Here is a 19867-nt window from a genome sequence, read left to right as displayed (position 1 = left end):
CCCATTAACTTAAGGTTTTGGGTAAAGAGTGGTGTCGATCCCTTATATAGTTGGCTCAAATGTTATTGGTGTTTGTGTAACTCACAGGAAACCCCCTCCTCAATAGACCCAACATTGCTTTCTTACATTATTTGTTTCTTTATACAAAGTTTTGGTCTTTATAGTAACACTTTTTTTTGGTATCTTCAATGATAGTGTGTAATAAGTTTTATAAACGACATTTATTTGTGTTTGTGTTTTAATAGTTGTTTGTAATTTGTTTAAGATAACGATAATTTCTCAATAGAAAGTTCGGAAACAAACTTATTAGGTAGAAGTATGCTTTTTGTTTTGATATTTTCAAGCAACTTGTAGTACTTGTTGATTTGGGTTTTTATGTCCTTATCTTTAATCATTTCTTAGCAGTAGTAGTTATCTATGACGAATTATCTAACGATATTTTCTGCAATATATTTGAAAATCAATGAATCCCAAACATTTTTCGTTTTCTTATAGAATAGTACACACCAAACAAATAATTAGACACCAACTAAGTAAAGTGTTTCAACATATCTTGTTCACATGAATCCATTCTTCATCTTGTTTTGAAAGAATACTAGAGTCGGTATGTCTAAGAGGATAGACACACATTATTGTGAGTGTCGAAAGTTTTGCCTAGAGAAAATCTCAATTTTTAACACATTTTAAAACAATTTTGCAAAAAGTGTCTATGTATGGAAATAATATTTTGATTCTCCAAATTTGGATTGTTCTTGTGAACAATAAGTTCTAACAGAAAAACATGAACAAAACTTAATTTCTAAGACATGTAAATTCACTACCAAGACTCTTATTTTATGTGCAACTCTTCTAAAATATTACTGAAACTTCCTAACTTTTTCGACAATATTCAAACTACCAAAAAAAGCTCTAAAAAGAATAAATTAATACACCAGAATAATAATTCGAGAAAAGGGGAAAGAAGATGGGAGAACGAGAGAGAGAAAGTGTGTTAAGCCAAATAGTATATATTTATAGATGGAGGAGAAGGATTGTCATAGAAGAAGATACATATCCCATGACTCGCAAAAGAGGTAAACGATGTTTAAAACCACATCTTGTGGTTAAAAAGGCTTGTTCCTATAAAATAGGGCCAATTGCAATAAGTTCCATCGCCAAATTTATTGCCACAAGTTCAACCAACAAATTTGAAAAAAAATACATATTTTGCAATATATTTATAACACAATTTTTGCAACAGAGAAACCCTGCTAATTGACATATATACCCAAGGAAAAAAAAAAGTTAAAACATAATTTCTTTTTATAGTTTCGACCTTGATTATTTTCACATGAAAAAAAAAAGAAGTAAAAAAACAAGAATATTAGAAATAAATGTAGTCGAAAATGGGACAACGAAGTTATTATTCAGCATGTGACATAGGGCTAATTTTTCATATTGCAAAACAAACCGCCAACAATAGTATAACCTCTAACTAAAAGAAAACTAAAATTTGAAACTTGTGGCTCTAATTTAGTTGACGGTATAAGGTGAAGAGTTATTACATTTTTTTTATAATTTCCCGTCAATAGTTTGTCAACACTGAGAACATAAAATTGATCATGGGCTTCCAAAAGTTCTGCGTATATATGTATTCATTATTCAATTATTGAGGCAACGTTGTTATGAATTGAAAGAGACAAAATCTTATTCTTAAAATAATATAGCATCTATTGACTAAAATACAAGAACCCTAGTCATGTAATTAATGATATATGCAAAAGTATACTTTTATTACATATTATCAGACTAAAATTTCTAGAACTAATTACAATTCAAAACTTATATACAATTTTAAAATGATTATGGGAATCAACGATTTTATTTAACAACTTAAAGTGCATGGAGACATATATTGGTAACAAATTTGCAAACAAATTATGATGAATTACTGGAATTCTTGTCCCCTCTCACTGAAGGAAAGCAAGAAGTGAATAACCAAAAGTTATTTTCTTGATTAGTTTTTTTTTTTCTTTTTTTGATAAAGTATAATATTGCAAACTAATAATTCTTTTATTCCTTCTGATTTTTTGTACTATTTAAAAATGTTATGATGATAATCTTTATACATTATACTCCATTAATAGTTAAAAAAATTCCATTGAACAATATTGCGAAGAAAACTATACTGTAAATATAAAAAAAAAAAGGTGTAATATAAAATAATTTAAAAACAATATAATATAGGGTTTACTCTTTCTTTATTTAACAGCACAAAAACATACATTAATAAAGAAAAAAAGCAAGAAGGTTCGAGGACCATGATCTGAACAGGACATTAGTGATCCATCTTACCAGTGGCTCTTGGCATTGCCAGATCACAATGATGAAGAAAAACTCTATATGCTTACTATAAAATGGTTTTACAAGGCAAAGATATCGCAAATAATTTGTTCTTTTTAATTCTATCCCTAACAAGTCATTGGAACTAGACAAGGAATTGAATTAAATTAACTCATGTTAGGTACCATTACTAAAAAAACAAAAGCTATACGAATATTTAATTTGTCTTATGTGATAACAACTTTGCATGTCTATATAACTAATGAGAGTAGTTTATTAACCATTATAATGTTAAGTGCATGGCTTTAAATTTCTTTGTTTTTATAGCCACTAAAACAAAAATTTGAAATTCCTTCTTTTAGTTCTAGATCAGTAAAATACCTTTTTTTTCTCACAATTTTTTATTTTAGATTAAATATGTTTTTATCCTAAACTTAAATATAAAATTGTAATTTATTTTTATCTCAAACTTTGATATTGGTTTTTAAACTTAAAAGTGAATAAATATAATTATTTTAGCATAACTCTAAACTTTTATAACGTGTTAAACAACATACGTTTGAAAACTTTTTATACCATTTGATATATTATCACTCAAACGTAATTCTGAATTATTATTTAACATATATAAAAAAATTACCATCTTTAATTAGAACGACTATATTCATATAATTTTATATCTAAGAAACTAAAAATATATTAGCTCCTTTAATCTTTTATAAGCATACATTTTGTGAATTTATTTTGTTGTCATCAAATCGTTTTCTTTCAGTTCTTACCCTCGTCCTTTATCCTTTTTCAGTAAAATTACCTAATTTTTATTCTATCTATTTCCTTCGATTCTACAATTGATTTTATCTCGTTCTTTAATATAAAGAACCTGTTCCTACAATCAAGAGTATATGGCTTAGTTATTCATGGTCTCGTTCTATCATATAGATAAATTATTCAAATGAATTGGTGGACAGCCATAGGGCAACCATATTCTAATGAATTGATTTGGGAAGAAATTCGATGGTAATGGTTAGAAAAACCAGGTTTATCTAATCGTGGATATATTTTTCAAAACTATGTTTCGTTTGGTTATAATAAACTACTGTTATGAAAATTCAAAACGACTATTTTAGTACAATCACCATCAATGCATAACAAACATATCGGAATTTGACACTGGAATTAAAACTAGGCGAATTCTCTGTACCTTGCCAAATCGAATTTCATCTCTTGTATATATTATAGGAGCATGTGCAACTCACTGGAAAAATGGAACAGTGGGCCATGCAATGCGTGGTGAGAGGCGTGCCAGCAAGGACGCTACCATTGTCTGTTGCTCCGATCATAGCCTTCCAACTAAGTCTCCTTCAAACCAATTCATGAATCAAAAGGATTGGACGGCCAAAAAGATAAGAAATCACAACATCATTAGGCCCCACCAGCCACCCCCACTCACCCTCAATTTCTAATTTTATTTTCTCTTCCATCTTTACACTGAGTGCATATAAATAATCCCAAGAACACATCATCATCATCATCACCACAACCACAGGTTGGAGAAAGATAGAGTGAGCAAAAAAATGGAGGGAAAGGAGCAAGATGTTTCATTGGGAGCGAACAAATTCTCAGAGAGGCAACCCATCGGGACTGCGGCTCAGAGCCAAGACGATGGAAAGGACTACCAAGAGCCTCCGTCGGCTCCACTATTCGAACCCTCCGAACTCGCTTCTTGGTCCTTCTACAGAGCTGGAATAGCCGAGTTTGTGGCTACTTTTCTTTTCCTCTACATAACTATCTTAACCGTCATGGGTGTCAATAGGTCCGATTCCAAGTGCGCAACCGTTGGCATTCAAGGCATTGCCTGGGCCTTCGGTGGTATGATCTTCGCTCTCGTTTACTGCACCGCTGGAATCTCAGGTAAAAACACTTCCTCTCTTCCTTATACACATATGCTGTTATAATTATATATATATATATATATATATATATATATATACATTAATTAATAATAATCGCTGTGGTTTGTGTTGGTGTGTGATGATGCAGGGGGACACATAAACCCGGCTGTGACATTCGGACTCTTCTTGGCGAGGAAATTGTCGTTGACTAGGGCACTGTTCTACATGGTGATGCAGGTTCTGGGTGCTATCGTTGGTGCTGGTGTGGTCAAAGGTTTCGAGGGAAAAACCTTCTTCGGGAAACACAACGGTGGTGCCAACTTCGTTGCCTCTGGTTACACCAAAGGTGATGGACTCGGTGCTGAGATTGTTGGTACCTTCGTTCTCGTCTACACTGTTTTCTCAGCCACTGACGCCAAGCGTAACGCTAGAGACTCACACGTTCCTGTGTGTGCCCTACTTTTATTATTCATGAAAAAAAATATATTAATTCATAAATATTTTACCACAAAACAAGAAATACACTTGCTAATATATAATGTTGGTGGAATGATCAGATTTTGGCACCCTTGCCCATTGGATTCGCTGTGTTCTTGGTGCACTTGGCCACCATCCCAATCACTGGCACCGGTATCAACCCTGCTCGAAGTCTCGGTGCTGCCATCATTTTCAACAAAGATCTTGGCTGGGATGATCACGTATGTTATATTTCTCTTTAAATTTTGAAATATATTATTATCAAATTTTGGAATTTACAGGAAGTTAGTGAGGTAATGCATTCTTCTAATTAACCCCTTTCGCATTTTTTGTTGCACAGTGGATTTTCTGGGTTGGACCCTTCGTTGGAGCTGCTCTTGCGGCTCTGTACCACCAAGTCGTAATCAGAGCCATTCCCTTCAAATCCAATTAATGCGATAAAAGTTTGTGATCGCTGGGTCAAAAGACCCAAAGCAAAGCAAAGTTTGTGGTCTAATTTTATTTTATCTGTTATTTTCCTTTTTACTGTTGTTAAACCTTGTCCTTTGTAAAGAATGTGATGTTAACGAGTAGGGGTGGATGTGTTGGGTGATTGGTCACTTTTCCTCTACTTTTAAGTTGGAAGATGACTATGAGAGATGTGTGCTGTAATTGCTTATCAAATAAAAAGCAACTTCTTTTCCTTGAGAATGTTTTGTCCCTCTTAGTTTGGCATCTTTCAATGAGTATATGCTCAAATTTCATAGTGCTACGGCTTGAATTATGCACACTAGTATTATTGCTTTCTTAAGATGGCTGGGTGACTATGCCTACAACTCAGCAATCTCAATTGATAAACCACACCACACGTAGTTAAAAAATAATTAGGAAAAGTATGACTTCATTTCTAATTTAAAAGTGAAAATGCTTTGGGAACAAAACCTTATATTTTCCTAGTCAACCAATCCTCTTACTCATAGCATTTCTTTCATTTACATGCCGTAGCAACAGCTAAATAAAAGCTGCAAAATTATAAACACACATCTTTTAATTTTTCTACACCTATTTAGCACCTCATAAAATATTAATATTTTAATTTTATAACTTCATTCATCTCCAATTATTTAATATTTTAAAACAAAATGTTCCTTTTGTAGATGCTAAAAATAGGCGTGGAGCTGAAAATGTATCATAAGCCAAGATGCGGGGATGGATTCTGAATTTTTTTTTCTGAAAAAAATTACCGTATTAAATAAAATTTGGGAAGGTTAATTTTCATACAAAATCTTATAAATTTACAAAAAAATATTAAAAAATTGTATCATTAATGTGAGAGCTAAGAGATTTAAAGAAAATTACAGCAGGACAGGTGTATGCACTGGATTGGACCGTTCAGAGTGATATATAAATGAAAGTTTTAAATTTCCTTCCATTATCTGCATACAGTCTCTCTTTCCAAAATTCTAATCTTCTCTTTTCTCCTCCTTCTTTCTAAAAATTTTCATCAATTGATCATTTGTTCTACGTTCAGGAGGAGTTTAAGTGATCCTTGAGTTGAAAGATTTATTGTCAAACAATTAGTTCAGTGATTTAAGTCAGTAAGTTTCATTTTCTCTGTTTAGTGTTTCGGTTTTCTGGTGCATGCAAAGGAAATTCTGTTGCATGTGTTCATCAACTTCTTCTTCTCAATTTTGATCATGTTCTTGGCCTTTTGGTTTATCTCTTCTTTTCAATTGGTGATCTTTAGGTGTTATTAGATTTTCTTGAAGTTCAAACAATTTTTCTGAGGTGTAAAAGTTTTTTGTTCAATCAAGAGACAAGGAAAACTAGTTAATTTAATTGTGATTTTCTATGTATGAAATTATTGTTTGGATTGTTGCATGTGTATAACTTGAATGTTTGATTGAATTGGGTTGAATTTGTGAATGCTAGAACCTGTGAACTAGTTGGAGTTTCTGTGCATAATGTTTGGTCTGTTTTAATCTTTAGGAAGTGGGTATGCGAAAATGAGAGTTTGGGGTTGGGAGTGAAATCCGATATGAGACTCTTTGGAATGATGTTAAAACGATTTTAGGTACCTTTGAATAGGCGTAAATGAGTATATGAATCATGTTTGAAGGATTAGAAGTTGGGAAGTGGTAGTAATTGGTGAAGATAGTTGTTGATCATAATTCTGCAGTTATTTTGCAGAATTATGCAGATCGCCGAGTGTCATTCATTGACCGTTCGACTTTCTTCTTGTGTTTGGCCTTAATTGAGTTATACTTTTGTAGAGCTTTTCAGTTAATGACTGATTGGTCTTGTACTAGTATTCTGTTTAGTCATAACGATCGATCTTAGTGGGGTGTGTGGCCTCTTTGTAGCGATCGGTCTCGTACTAGAGCTTGGTCTGGTACTAGTGCTTAGTCTTGTACTAGTGCTCGGTCTCGTACTTTTATTCAGTCTTAAATGCGTTCAGCCTCTCATGAGCCTTACCTATTAAGGACCGTTCTGTGATATTTTAGAAATCGGTCCTATATTAGTATTCGGTATCAACTCTAAGCGTTCGTCCAAAGTTATAGGTGTTCGGCCTAAGCCATAAACGTTTGGTCTCCAACGTTCACAGGAGGTTCGGTTTTACATGAGATTTTCAATTGTGGTTTAAGAACTTAATAAATTTAGTTATATGAATCTTTTGTGCATAAGTGATGGTGTGGTTATTTTATTAAGGTATTATGTTTCAATTGGTATGAAAGAGAATTTCAAGGAGGGATATCTCGGTGCTGGTTATCAAGTTGGTAAAGTATGAATATGGACAACGAAATCCACGACGTTCATCACGAAATTTTGATGATTACCAATTCTCAAGTAGAGATGGGTAATGCATTGTGTGAGAATGTCAGGAGGTCCTAGCCTATAGGGTCTTAGGTGAGTTATAACGGATTAACCTCGGGTGGCAGCTGATGGTTTTTCAGTTACTACACTCCCGGTTGCACGAACAACCTCAAGCTACATATTCATACAATCCGGATGGTCAAGTCAAATGTTCGGTCATGTTTTTTTGTAATGTATGGTCGTTCATTTTATGTTGTAAAGTGTTCGATTGACATATGCTTATGTATGTTGTTTAATTTGCATGATAATTGTAATCAATTAATTTACTCTAGCTTACCCTTCTTTTCTATCTTGTTCATGTTTCTTGTTCGGTATTCTTTATTTGCAATGATCACCTTGTGGGTGAGTAGAGGGAGACGAGTGTTCGCTGGAGAAAGCGTTGGACGACGAGGACCCAATGGTGTAGTCTATGACCGTTCGGTCATATAAATATAGTATATATAGACCGCTCGATCATGTATATAGTTTTGCAGCTAAGGTAAATTTTTGTAAAGTTTGAATTTATAGTTATTTTGTGAATAACTATAAATTAACTTCATTTCTAGAAACCGTTCTACAATATTATGATGTGATTACTCTTAGACATATAGTTTTGACTATATTAAAACATATTAAAAGTAAAAATATTTTATCTGTATGATTTCATTATTATATAATGGGAATTCTCTATTTTATTATACACAATTTTTTTTACACTTTAATTAACTACTTTTAAATTAAAATAATTATATACTACCTTTTTTATATTTTAAGTGACGGTTAATTTTTATTTTTTAAGTGACTGTTAATTTAACTATTCTCTTAAAAATTTATTCTTTAACTAACAGTTTTTATAAAATAAAATAATTATTTTACCATTTTTATCTTAATTAAATTAAAATTATATTATCATTTTACCCTTTTAAATAATTGTTTATTTAAATTTGATTATTTTTTTTAAATTAAATTAATTACTTGTTAAGATATTGATAATTGTACTATATCCTATAATTAACAATTTGAAAAGTACAGATATCATTTTCTTGATATACTTATGCAACACTTTGAAAACTCTTATAATTCAACATAATGACTCAATTAGATAAAAGAATTCACAAAAACATAATTTTTTTATATCAAACAATTGGTGTGTAATGAAAATTTAATATATTATATTTACAAATATCTTTTCATTCACTTTATTCTTATGCGTTTATAATCCTCTTAATTCCAATTTTAAAATATAAATAAAAAATATAAAATTTTTAAATACTTAATATAATATTTTTCTCTTTTACAAACTCATTCAATTCAAAATACTTAAATTTGTGAACAAATTAAAATTTATTAAGTATTTATTTGATTTTTAACATAAAGACACCTAAATAGTTATTATGGAAATTAATAATCTATTTACCTTAACTAATGATAAAATCAAATTATAAACTCAATTGAAAAATATAAAATATTAATATTTAATAAAAGAATTATTTTATATACTAGAATAATTTTATTTAGCAAACTCAATCAATTCAAAATATTTAAATTTATGAAAAATTTAAAATTTATTGAGTATTTACTAGTTTTTTTTACAACAAGACACCTAAATAATTATTCTGCAAATTAACAATCAAATTACCGTACCTAATGATAAAATATAATCATAAATATTGAACTGAAAAATATAAAAATTTAAATATGTAAGAATTTTTTTTGTAAGAATTAAATTAAAAATATTCAAATCTATTAAAATTTTAAAGAATAATAATTTTTTTATTTATATTTTATTTAAAATCAATATTCAAAATTATTAGTATTTTAAATTTAATAAAATTCGAACGAAGCTAAAAGAAAATTATCAATGATTAAGTTGATTGAGTACTAAATTTCTGATTTACATAATGCAATGAAGCCAACTGTTATATATATATATATATATATATATATATATATGGGATTTTTTTTTAATTTTTTAACTATTTTCTAAATTAAAATGATTGTTTATAATAAAATTTATCTATAAAATAAATAAAAATATTTTTTGTAATTATATTTAATTTTTAATTATAATTTTATTATTATATATTATTAAAAAAAATTCTTATATTATTTTTACTAATATATTATAATGGATAAAATTTGTTGGTATAAGAAACATTCATATATTATACTTTTAAGATAATATAAAATAGTATTGCAGTTTTAGTACAGAAATTTCATTTCCATTCATTTAATTTAGTTAAGATATTTTATCACATGTTTAGTATTTAATTATTATCATGCATATTTGTTAAAGTAAGAATATACAATTAATTTTGAAATAGCTACTACAAATTTTAAATTAACAAATAAAAAAATTGAAGTTTTTATACTAAACACTATATTTTATATTCTACTAAAAATGAAATATGTTAATGTGTATTGTATATTAAACCAACTATCTATTTATTATAATTTTGTATTATTTGATTGTTGTATATTCCAATACAGACAATTATTGCTTATCAATCATATGCAAATTTTTATAAAAAATATGTATTATTTATTTTTCTTAAGAAAAAAATTATATATTTTCCTATAATTAATTTAATTTATTTGTTTATAATTATATATTTTCTATAAAATATTAGTGTATAAGTAAGTTTTTCTTTTTTTATTCACAAAGAACATAGTATAAGTAAATGAGCCTTTCTTTATTGGGCCTTAAGGGCCTAGTTTTCTGAACTAAAACATAAGAAAAAAAAGACAGAATTGTGATGGTTGACCAGCCTATTGACCAAAATCTGAATATTGACAGCCCATTTGTAAAACCCTAGCTCCAGATTAGGGTGCTTTGTGTTGTGTTTGCCCGCCTTGTTCGTGAGTAGTGAAGGTGCAGAATCAAACCTTCCAACATGGCGTCGAGCGATCGCACAGTGTTACAATTCTCTTCATCTTCTCAAAGTTTCTCCGCGAAGGTTCACCCTCTCGTTATCTTTAATATCTGCGATTGCTACGTTCGGCGTCCTGACCAAGCCGACCGTGTCATCGGAACCCTACTCGGATCCGTCCTTCCGGATGGAACAGTAGATATTCGCAATTCCTATGCTGTTCCTCACAATGAGTCTATTGAGCAGGTCCTTTACTCTTTTTATCATTGATTATATTATCATCAATAATTAGAGTAGAAATTTGGTATCTGCTCTTGTTATGTTGCCTTCTATATATGTGGAATTTAGTTCCGCATCTGGTGTTGAGAAACTGGGTGTTACATTTGTATCTTTTATTTTTATTTATTTAGTTTAGTTTATGTTTTGATTTGTATTCGCATTTAGGTTCATGAATACTCCAATGTTTCTCGCATTGGATATACCATGTGTTACATGTTTTCTCATTATTGTTCCTTAGATATTTAGGCATTATGTGGATAAACTTCTCAGTAAGTATTTATAGGTGGGGAAAAAAGAAAGCTGTAAGATAAAGTTACCTTATTCCCAAATTAAAATACACTTTTGGAGAAGTCAAATAAGAAAACATCTATGAATTAGCCTATGCTAAGAAAATGCTGACCCACAGAGTTATGATAGAAACAATGTGCAGCTTACTTTTTTATGTTGTTGGTGATTTGATGTTTCTTATTCTGCTCTCTGTACTTGTTAATAGTTACATACTACTTGCAACTTTTAACTGCTCTCTGTTCTCTTCCCATTTATTCAATAATTGAAAAAATATTCAAACACAGTGTTGGAAATCTCACGTCAACTAGAGATAAGGTAAACTCTGACTCCACAAAACCGGTTTGTAAGATGAGTTTTGCATCCACTTATAAATTTTGAATTGATCTTGTCTCTAGTTGATGTGAGACTTCCAACACAGTTTAGTGCTCTGCCAGTAAGTTATATATTGACCCAGGAATTGAGGTTACTTGTCTCACACTATTTAGTAGTCCTGATCTCATTCTGAAACTCGAACTGGAAGGAAGTGAGAGAGATGCCCATTTCTTTATGGAAAGTTGGTTTAAGCCTATAAAATAATAACGTGCTTATCCTATGGCTAGGCAAAATTTGGCTTAGAGCCCCTTACCGTAGAAGACGTTTTTGTTTGATTTATCTCCTTGCGTAGCAGTTTTTTTTATCCATGACAAGTATGTTGGGGTTAGTAATTATGAGTCAAGAATATTGACTGTACTGCATGGATTTCTTCAAGAAAGTGAAAGGTTTGCCCTTTTAATATTACGAAAAAATTATGGTATTTGGTTCCTGTATAGCTGACTAATATTTAAAGCCTATGAAAGAGTTGCATAGTTATAATTTATCATTGATTCTATTATTGAGCTTTTGCAGTTGTCTTTTTAGTTGTCTCTCGTCTGGTTGCAGGTTCTTTTTGTTCTTACTCAAATATGTTCTGATTTTTTTGTTTTATCAACAGGTTGCTCTGGATATAGAGTACCACCATAATATGTTAATATCCCACCAAAAAGTGAATCCAAAAGAAATCATAGTTGGATGGTAATTCCTATTATGTGTAAAACTTAATTGATTTTGATTATCATATTAGTATTCTCAATGAAGTGGTGGCCAAGACTACTTTGAAATCCATATGGCCTAGGTTAAATGATTTTTACTTTGGGTGGAGGGCATCTGCAATATTTTTTCTTATAAATAAAGTTGGTTTTGTTGCATTCAAAAGGAAAAAATAAATGTTTTTCTCGGGGGAGATTTAGTGATGGGTATAAATAGACTGATTCCTGTGTTTATTTATCTTTCTTCTTAGAGAAAGAAAAAAATGCTAACTTTGGTTATTTATTCAGGTATTCTACTGGTCTTGGAGTAACCGGTGGTAGTGCATTAATCCACGAGTTTTATTCTCGAGAAGTACAACATCCCATACATTTGACTGTTGATACTGGATTTACAAATGGAGGTGGTACCATCAAAGCATACGTGTCTAACAATTTATCCCTTGGAGAACGGCAAATTGCTGCACAGTTTCAAGAAATCCCATTAGATCTTCGTATGGTTGAAGCTGAGCGAATTGGATGTAAGTAATTCTTGGGTCTATCTTTTCAATCATCCTCTCTCTTTCCTTTTTCCATTCTTCTCCCCCTCTCACACTTTACTCTTCTTTCTTATTTATGCATTAATATATTTAATAAAGTTTACGTGCTTATATCCATTGATGCATTTGAAACAAATGTTTTAATTTTTTTCTCTCTTAAATCAGTAACATGTTCTCTTCGAGTTGTATTGGAAAAATATTGCTTGATATGTAGTAATTGGAAATTAGTTGGTAATTATGTAATAAAGTCACGCATTACATTCTGCAAAAAGGATGTAATCTAAGCTCATACTCTCCGACTTGCTTCATCTTCTTTCTTTAGTTCTTGATGAACTGATTTTTCATGGCATAGTCTAAATTCATTGTTTAGTCCATAGGTATCTTCCTTTAATTTGATAACATCTACTTTCACTGGATGAAATTTTGTTCTACTTCTTTGAGTCTTGAAACTGAGGATTCCACCTGGGATCTCTTTAGGAATGAAAAATTTACGAGCCGTTTTCTCTGGTTTAGCCTTTTAGGGTATGGATTGTGGGTCCTTTAATGCCCCCTTTTAAATGTCATGTGTAATTGGACGTTCACTTGGATGAAAGTTCATTGTTATGATGGATTAAACTTTTCATATGTTTATATTCATCGTATAGAAGAAAGGTCGTTAAAATTTTATTGTTATGATGGATTTTTCTGATGTCTATTCTGTAGTATGCATTGGCAATTTCTTTTCAGTAGCATCTTTTAACTAACGTTTAAATTATCTTTCTATAATAATGGTACCGAAATGTTCTTTATTTTGAATGATTATAGCTGATTTTGTGTTTATTCTGGTAATGCCAGTTGATATGCTCAAGGCAACTGCAGTTGACAAAATTCCTTCAGATTTAGAAGGGATGGAAGCATCGATGCAACATCTACTAGTCTTGATTGATGATATCTACAAATATGTTGACGATGTTGTGGTATGATTTTGGCATCTTTAATCTCCTCTTGTCCTAATGAAATCGTATTAAATAATTTTTCATCACAGGAAGGGCGAGTTGCACCTGACAACAAAATCGGGAGATTTATATCAGATGCTGTAGGTTCCCTTCCCAAAGTGTCTCCTCGAGTTTTTGATAAGCTTGTGAATGACAGCTTGCAGGTAAGTTTTTGATGTTTTAGTGGTTTACATAGGATATCATAACTCAGTACTGATGAAAAGTTGTATTATGCAATTGAACATTTATTTTATTTGGCTAATGAGCTTGCCCTTAATAGCTTTGTTGTGCTGACACGGGGGTTTCATCCATTTCAGGATCACTTGCTTTTGCTATATTTATCTAGCATCACAAGAACGCAGCTGAGCTTGGCCGAGAAGTTGAACACAGCTGCCCAGATTCTGTGATTTATTTCGCCTCTTTGTGGTGGAAGACAAATTTTCCTGATAGTTATCTTCTCGTTATGTCATATTTCCAGAAACTTGGAATGTCAGCGTTTTATACTTCACCTTTACTTTGCTTTTTATTATTTTTTAATATTTTGTGCTCCTCTTTGCATAGTTAAGCTCACTTGGATATTAGCAGGTATGCTGTGTAGCTTTCCCTTGTTAATTTAATGTAATATGAGCGAATGCCTTCTCTATATTGCCTATTTATTTCTTCGTGCGATTGGATAAAGCTTGACAAAATGATATCTTTCGTTTAGAAATTAAATTAGCAGTTTTTGTTTAAATTTTTGGTTCTTTATTAGATTGAAAAATGGAGATTTAAGAGTGTTGTTTTTATATGTCAAACGATACTAATTTTCCTAGAGAGGGAATACGTCAACCAACTTTGCAATACTCAATTAACTAGTTATTGTCTGAATGGCAGTTGGAACATCTCGATGTAGGTTTTAAATCAACGTTAATTGTCAAGCAAATAGGCTGCAGTGGTTGTGATTGTTTTTTTTAAAGTTGTCTTAATTTTAAAAACAATTTATCTGCCCCCTAGTAATTTGAATTTCACTGCTCAATTTTTACAATGATTGTTTTGTAAATCGTATTATGTGTACTATAAGTAATTTAATTAAAGACTATTTTGTATGATAAATTTTTTATCTTTATAAGTCATAATGATTCTGATATTTATAATGTCAACTTTTATATTGCTATATTGTATTATTTTTATACTTTTTTTGAAAGAACAGATTGGTCTATTTCAGTTAAGGGGAAGAAGCCATATATGCATTTTTCCTTTGAAGTGTAATTATTTTATACTTTTATACCGACAACATGCAGTTTAATTGATTTTCTCTTTTATTACTATTATTTTTATTACTTGTTTTTTAATAGTTACTGTGTAATCTTTCAGCCAGAAAATGTGAAGTTTGAATTTTGAAGGAAGACAATATATAGTCATTACAGTAATTCAGTGTGTGCATTGTTAATTTAGCATTTCCCTTCCTTTCATCCATTTTAAATGAATGACCTCTTAAGGATTACATAGTCAATCATTCTATGTGAATCAATTTGCTTCTGAGAAATGCTGATTTTCAATCAGTATTAACAGGTGTCTCCCTCACTCCTATGTTTACTCTCATAAAAAAATAGACAAGTCTGCATCAAATAAAAATTTGCTCGGCGTCACTGTCGTTTACAGATACATAGATTGGAGAATCCTAGGTTAGAATTTGAGGGCCTATTTGGTCGGGAAACTGCATACAGTTTCTCTTCCGGGATTTTTGTATGACTACATACTCAACACTCATTGGATTTCTGTCCTTCAATAAATTAAGAGCCTCTACACTATTCGCATGCATAATTGCAAATTGTTGTTTTACCTTATACGTTGATTCACAGCAACCGACTCCATTTTCTTCCAAAGATCTCTTTCGTTTAAAACAAGTTGTGACACTGTCCTATCCCATGTAAATATGCTGAGAATATGAACATTAAATATGATTGATCGGGTCACTAAAATTCAAGAAAGAAATGTGAAAGAGGCATTGTTTTGTGTTAATTGGTGGGGTAGTGATTGTAGAAAAGCATTGAGAAAAGTGGAGACAAGAAAGTATAAAAGACACTGCTGATACAAAGAGATTTCCAGCATTCACATTTCACGCACTAATTCTTATTCTAAACCCTGCCCTTTAGACCTCCATAAGAGACGGTATTTTAGTCACAATGTGGGAGTAAAATGATCAAATATATATAAACTACCAATTTAATAATTGAAAAGAGTATTGCTGGTCTATTTGATCCTTGATTTTCTAAATAAATACAATTTTGATTTGAACGGTTAACCATATTTTTCGTTCATAAAGTTTACCTAAAAATTAATTTTTTTCCTCATGGAATCTAAATTATCTACATGTACTTTTATATAATTGGGTTAATAGTTCTCATTAACACTATATTTTAATCTTGGGTTTACAAAACTATCTTTTACTCTGCGGCTACAAAGTACGCATATTCATACGGAAAGATTGTTCGTCACCTACAATAAACGTTATATCTTTTCTTTTAATATAGACCATTATCAAAATTATTTAAAAATACATGGATCAACTATAAAATTTGTTTAGTATGAAAACTGTACTAACTTTTACCAAAACTTCAATAACAAAAAAATATTTAACTTTCTTTTTAATTAGTCAACTCATTCTAAAAGTATTCAAAAGTATACAATTTTTCTAAACACAATATTGTATCTAGAGCCAAACATTTTTCTGAACAATAAGAATTTATATAATTCTCTTCACAAGTGCATGTAGTATTTATTATCATTACCCAACTTAAACTAAGGAGCTCGATGAATACCATTAGTCTGTCCATCTATGGAGTGTATGTATGTACTATAGATATCTATTGTGAATGTTAAAGTTAGCTAAAAAAAGTATGTTATTTGAATTAGGTGTTTGATTTTGATTGATTCAGTTTATTTCCAAGTTGTGTCACCTTCCTCAAGCGCTTATACACTGAATTAAACAAATCAAGAATTTCATACATCTGCCATGTTTAGTTAAAATCCGCTCTGACATTTTCTTCGTGAAATTGTATACAGAAGCATCTACACGTTTACGTATTAACCATTCTATTAGCAGGAAATATTTATCACTGCTTTTCATCCAAATAACAGTGTTTCAGATATGGGATTAAAGTCAACAGTCTAGATGTAATGTCTAATTTCAAGTTGTTTTGTGACCGTTTGGTAAAGTAGTTTGTTCATTTAGTTCGGAATTTACTTACATGTATTTGATATCATAATTATTAAAAATTTAACTGTGCAAGGATTAATACAGTATTAAGTATGATTATTTAATTTTTTATTTATATTTATAGATTTTAAAATAAATTTTTGATTAGTAACGAAATAATCTAATTATAGTCCACACTTTATATGTAAGTTGGTTAGAATTAAAGCTAATCTATTTGTTGGTTGATCGATTAAGTCTAGTCTCTTAACCGTATGGTCACAAAAGGAACTCTTCTATGGAAGTAAACTCTTTGGTCCATGGTATGATTTTACCGGATAGTCACATGGTACAAATAGAATTTTACTTAATGCGATTTGATTCTATTAGAACCAAGAACTTGAAACTATTAACCTTCTTAAATGACGTGTAGTTGACTCTGGGGAAGACTTCTTAGCTGCTCGATGAGGTATTTTTGTGTATGACAAATAACTAGTGCCTAACATTTGAAGTTGGGTTAACAACTTCAGTCCAAAAATGCTACAAGTAGAGTAGCCAAAGCCCTTGTTGCCAACTATGAACAGACAAAATGATACTCGTGAATTGAAGACACATTCTCGGGAATTGTAGGAAGTTAACAAAGAAAGTGCCCTCAGTCCTTCTTCACTACCAAACTGTAGTAATGCATGTTACTACTGCTATTTGATCAAACTCTGTTTATATTTTATACAATTTGATATTGTTTATAGTTTTTTTGATATCATATATATTTAATGTTTTGTCTTTTCCGTATGTACCAGAAAATTGTCCTTTGATGATAAAAAGCATATTTATACACCATCTAATGATGTCGAAAAACATTCTTGTATTTAATAGCTCATGGATAAAGACTGTTGGAAGCTCTTATTCATATACACGTATCAAAGTATTTTTCGTATAAGCATCAAACTTTAAATTCACACCATGTTTACTGGTGGTTCTTACTGTGTTTTTTTTGCAATGCAATGTCATAGAAGGACAGGAATTGCATAAATCTCAAGAATATTTCAATTTTGATCACGTGTTTCCCTTTTTCTATGCTTTAAAAGCTATGATACATAATAGCGATTAAGTTGGGCCAAACGAAGAAGGAAAAGAAGTTTGAGTCCCGGTTTGAAAGACAATTACTAAAGACAAGAGAAAGTGACATAAGAAAAGCCAAGTTACTCTCCTTTTTGTAGGGCTTGAATTGTTCCTCTAAAATCAATCAATTGGGTGGCTCTGTTGTCTGTAGTGTATGTTTCCACATCTTAAAAAGAAGTTTTCCATGAAAACTAGTCAACCTAACTCGTATCTGTGTCAGTCTTTACTCTGATCACAATACTCCAAAAGAGATCAAACAATACGAAACTTTGACTTTCACTTCCCTTTGCCCCTCTTCACACTTAGATATATGAAACTACTTTAGACCGTTCTTTATGAACTTTAGCAGACAACCTCTTCTTTTAAAATCAAATTTTGGCTTAACTCACACGTCTTCATGGAATTGGATTAATCTCATAAGTATAATTGGTGAAACATAAAGCATTGAAAATTACACAAAGACACATAACGACCACTTTATATATATTATAAAAGTACACAACTTAGCAACGATTGTTCTCTTTAATGAAAAACGCACAGTATTGTGTCTACAGATTAGCACGAGAAATGAAAACATTTAATTATGTTTCCATAGCACAAAATACGTAATAGTTTAATCACTACTAATGAAACATACATGTTTTCTGCCCCGGACCAAAACGTTGAATAGTGGCTGCTTTTGCGCATGTCTTTATCTTTTCTACTTCTTTATTAGCACAAAAAACTAGGCTAAATCAAACTACATATGTTGCTCGGTGTTGTTCATTAGTCTCATATTTCCTAAATTCAGTAAGACAAGATGAATTATAAAACATAATGTTTGATCTGTAATGCCCCAAAAGCAATACAAAAAACCAAGAGGAAAAGGTCAGATTTTTGGCACTAGATTATTGAGTGATGGTATTATAAATGCACACGGACTGAGATCTTTATGGTTCAGAAGCTCAGAGGTAAAGTTTTCTGTTCAGAGGCACAGAATCTCTGAGAGGCTTCTAGTAGTGAAATTATATGGAAGAGGGCATGTCAGATTTTTGTTTTAGAGGTGAAAATGTTGGTGGTAATAGAGGTAGTGCCACTGGCACTAAGTGTGGGCGTTGGAATCCCACAACTGAACAGGCTAAGGTTCTGACTCAACTCTTCAGTTCTGGACTCCGCACTCCAAGCACTGATCAGATTCAAAAGATCTCTAACCAGCTCAGTTTTTATGGTAAGATTGAGAGCAAAAATGTCTTCTATTGGTTTCAGAACCATAAGGCTAGGGAAAGACAAAAGCGTCGCAAGGTTGATAAGGATGTCATTCGTAGTGAAAACTCCATCTCCATGAACTTTTTCACGCAAAGTAAGTACCATATCAGATTCCTTTTGTATTACCACAATCTTTTTTCAAGCATCAAACATAACTTGCTTGGTTGGTGTAATGCGTAATTTGATCTGTTTCTTTTAGCAGATATTACGCAGCTTTATGACGATTCTGAGCCTGAGAAAGTGACTGAGACTCTTCAACTATTCCCCCTGAACTCTTTCGGTGAATCAGAATCAAAGAATATGAAGGTTCATGCAAGTGACTGCAGGGATACTACAATGTTTTCATTCACAGAGGAGGAACAAATGAACCATCCACCATTAGATCTTCGCTTGAGTTTTATGTGAACATGGGAATCTTTTTGGGGTGGTGCTTAGAAAAGTGGAGGGTTTTCTTTGATAAATTGTTATTAGGTTTAGCATAAAGGAAATGCATTATGAAATGTTAAAAAAATATTGTATCTTGATATTAATATTTACCTAGTTAAATATTGGAAATGCTTGGACATTCTTCTCTGTGTGTTAGTTCATGTGGGTTTTTTTTTTTTTTTTTTTTAAGTATACTCTGCTGGATTATCCTTATATATCTTCAATACTTGGGATTCTAATTACTCGCATCCTCATGAGAGATGTCACCTTGGAATGCTTAAAGGATACCAATAATAATTTTACTATATGGTTAAAAATGAGTCATGCCTCGGGTCTGCTCCTATCTTTGAATATCATGAATCTTA

General features: G+C 31.2%; 3 protein-coding genes across 3 annotated transcripts; all 3 read left to right on the top strand.

Moving 5' to 3' along the window:
- Nucleotides 1-3847: 3847 nt before the first annotated feature.
- Nucleotides 3848-5381, top strand: LOC124829717 (putative aquaporin PIP-type 7a). Its single transcript, XM_047303285.2, has 4 exons — nt 3848-4233; nt 4363-4661; nt 4772-4912; nt 5032-5381. Exons 1-4 carry the CDS (start codon nt 3897-3899, stop codon nt 5122-5124), a joined length of 870 nt encoding a protein of 289 aa, XP_047159241.1. The 5' UTR covers nt 3848-3896; the 3' UTR covers nt 5125-5381.
- A 4941-nt stretch (nt 5382-10322) lies between these two features.
- Nucleotides 10323-14177, top strand: EIF2 (eukaryotic translation initiation factor 2). Its single transcript, XM_047320282.2, has 6 exons — nt 10323-10639; nt 11931-12010; nt 12313-12542; nt 13395-13516; nt 13585-13698; nt 13852-14177. Exons 1-6 carry the CDS (start codon nt 10418-10420, stop codon nt 13939-13941), a joined length of 858 nt encoding a protein of 285 aa, XP_047176238.1. The 5' UTR covers nt 10323-10417; the 3' UTR covers nt 13942-14177.
- A 4420-nt stretch (nt 14178-18597) lies between these two features.
- Nucleotides 18598-19647, top strand: LOC124843527 (WUSCHEL-related homeobox 5-like). Its single transcript, XM_047320285.2, has 2 exons — nt 18598-19170; nt 19279-19647. Exons 1-2 carry the CDS (start codon nt 18840-18842, stop codon nt 19479-19481), a joined length of 534 nt encoding a protein of 177 aa, XP_047176241.1. The 5' UTR covers nt 18598-18839; the 3' UTR covers nt 19482-19647.
- Nucleotides 19648-19867: the final 220 nt, after the last annotated feature.

The sequence above is a fragment of the Vigna umbellata genome, chromosome 5 (genome assembly GCF_029865625.1).
Source record: "Vigna umbellata cultivar VRB3 chromosome 5, Vumbellata_1.0, whole genome shotgun sequence".
In the NCBI taxonomy this organism is placed as follows: Eukaryota; Viridiplantae; Streptophyta; class Magnoliopsida; order Fabales; family Fabaceae; genus Vigna; species Vigna umbellata.
The sequence above is the reverse complement of the archived record's forward strand: the minus strand, read 5'-3'. Positions and strand labels throughout refer to the sequence as shown.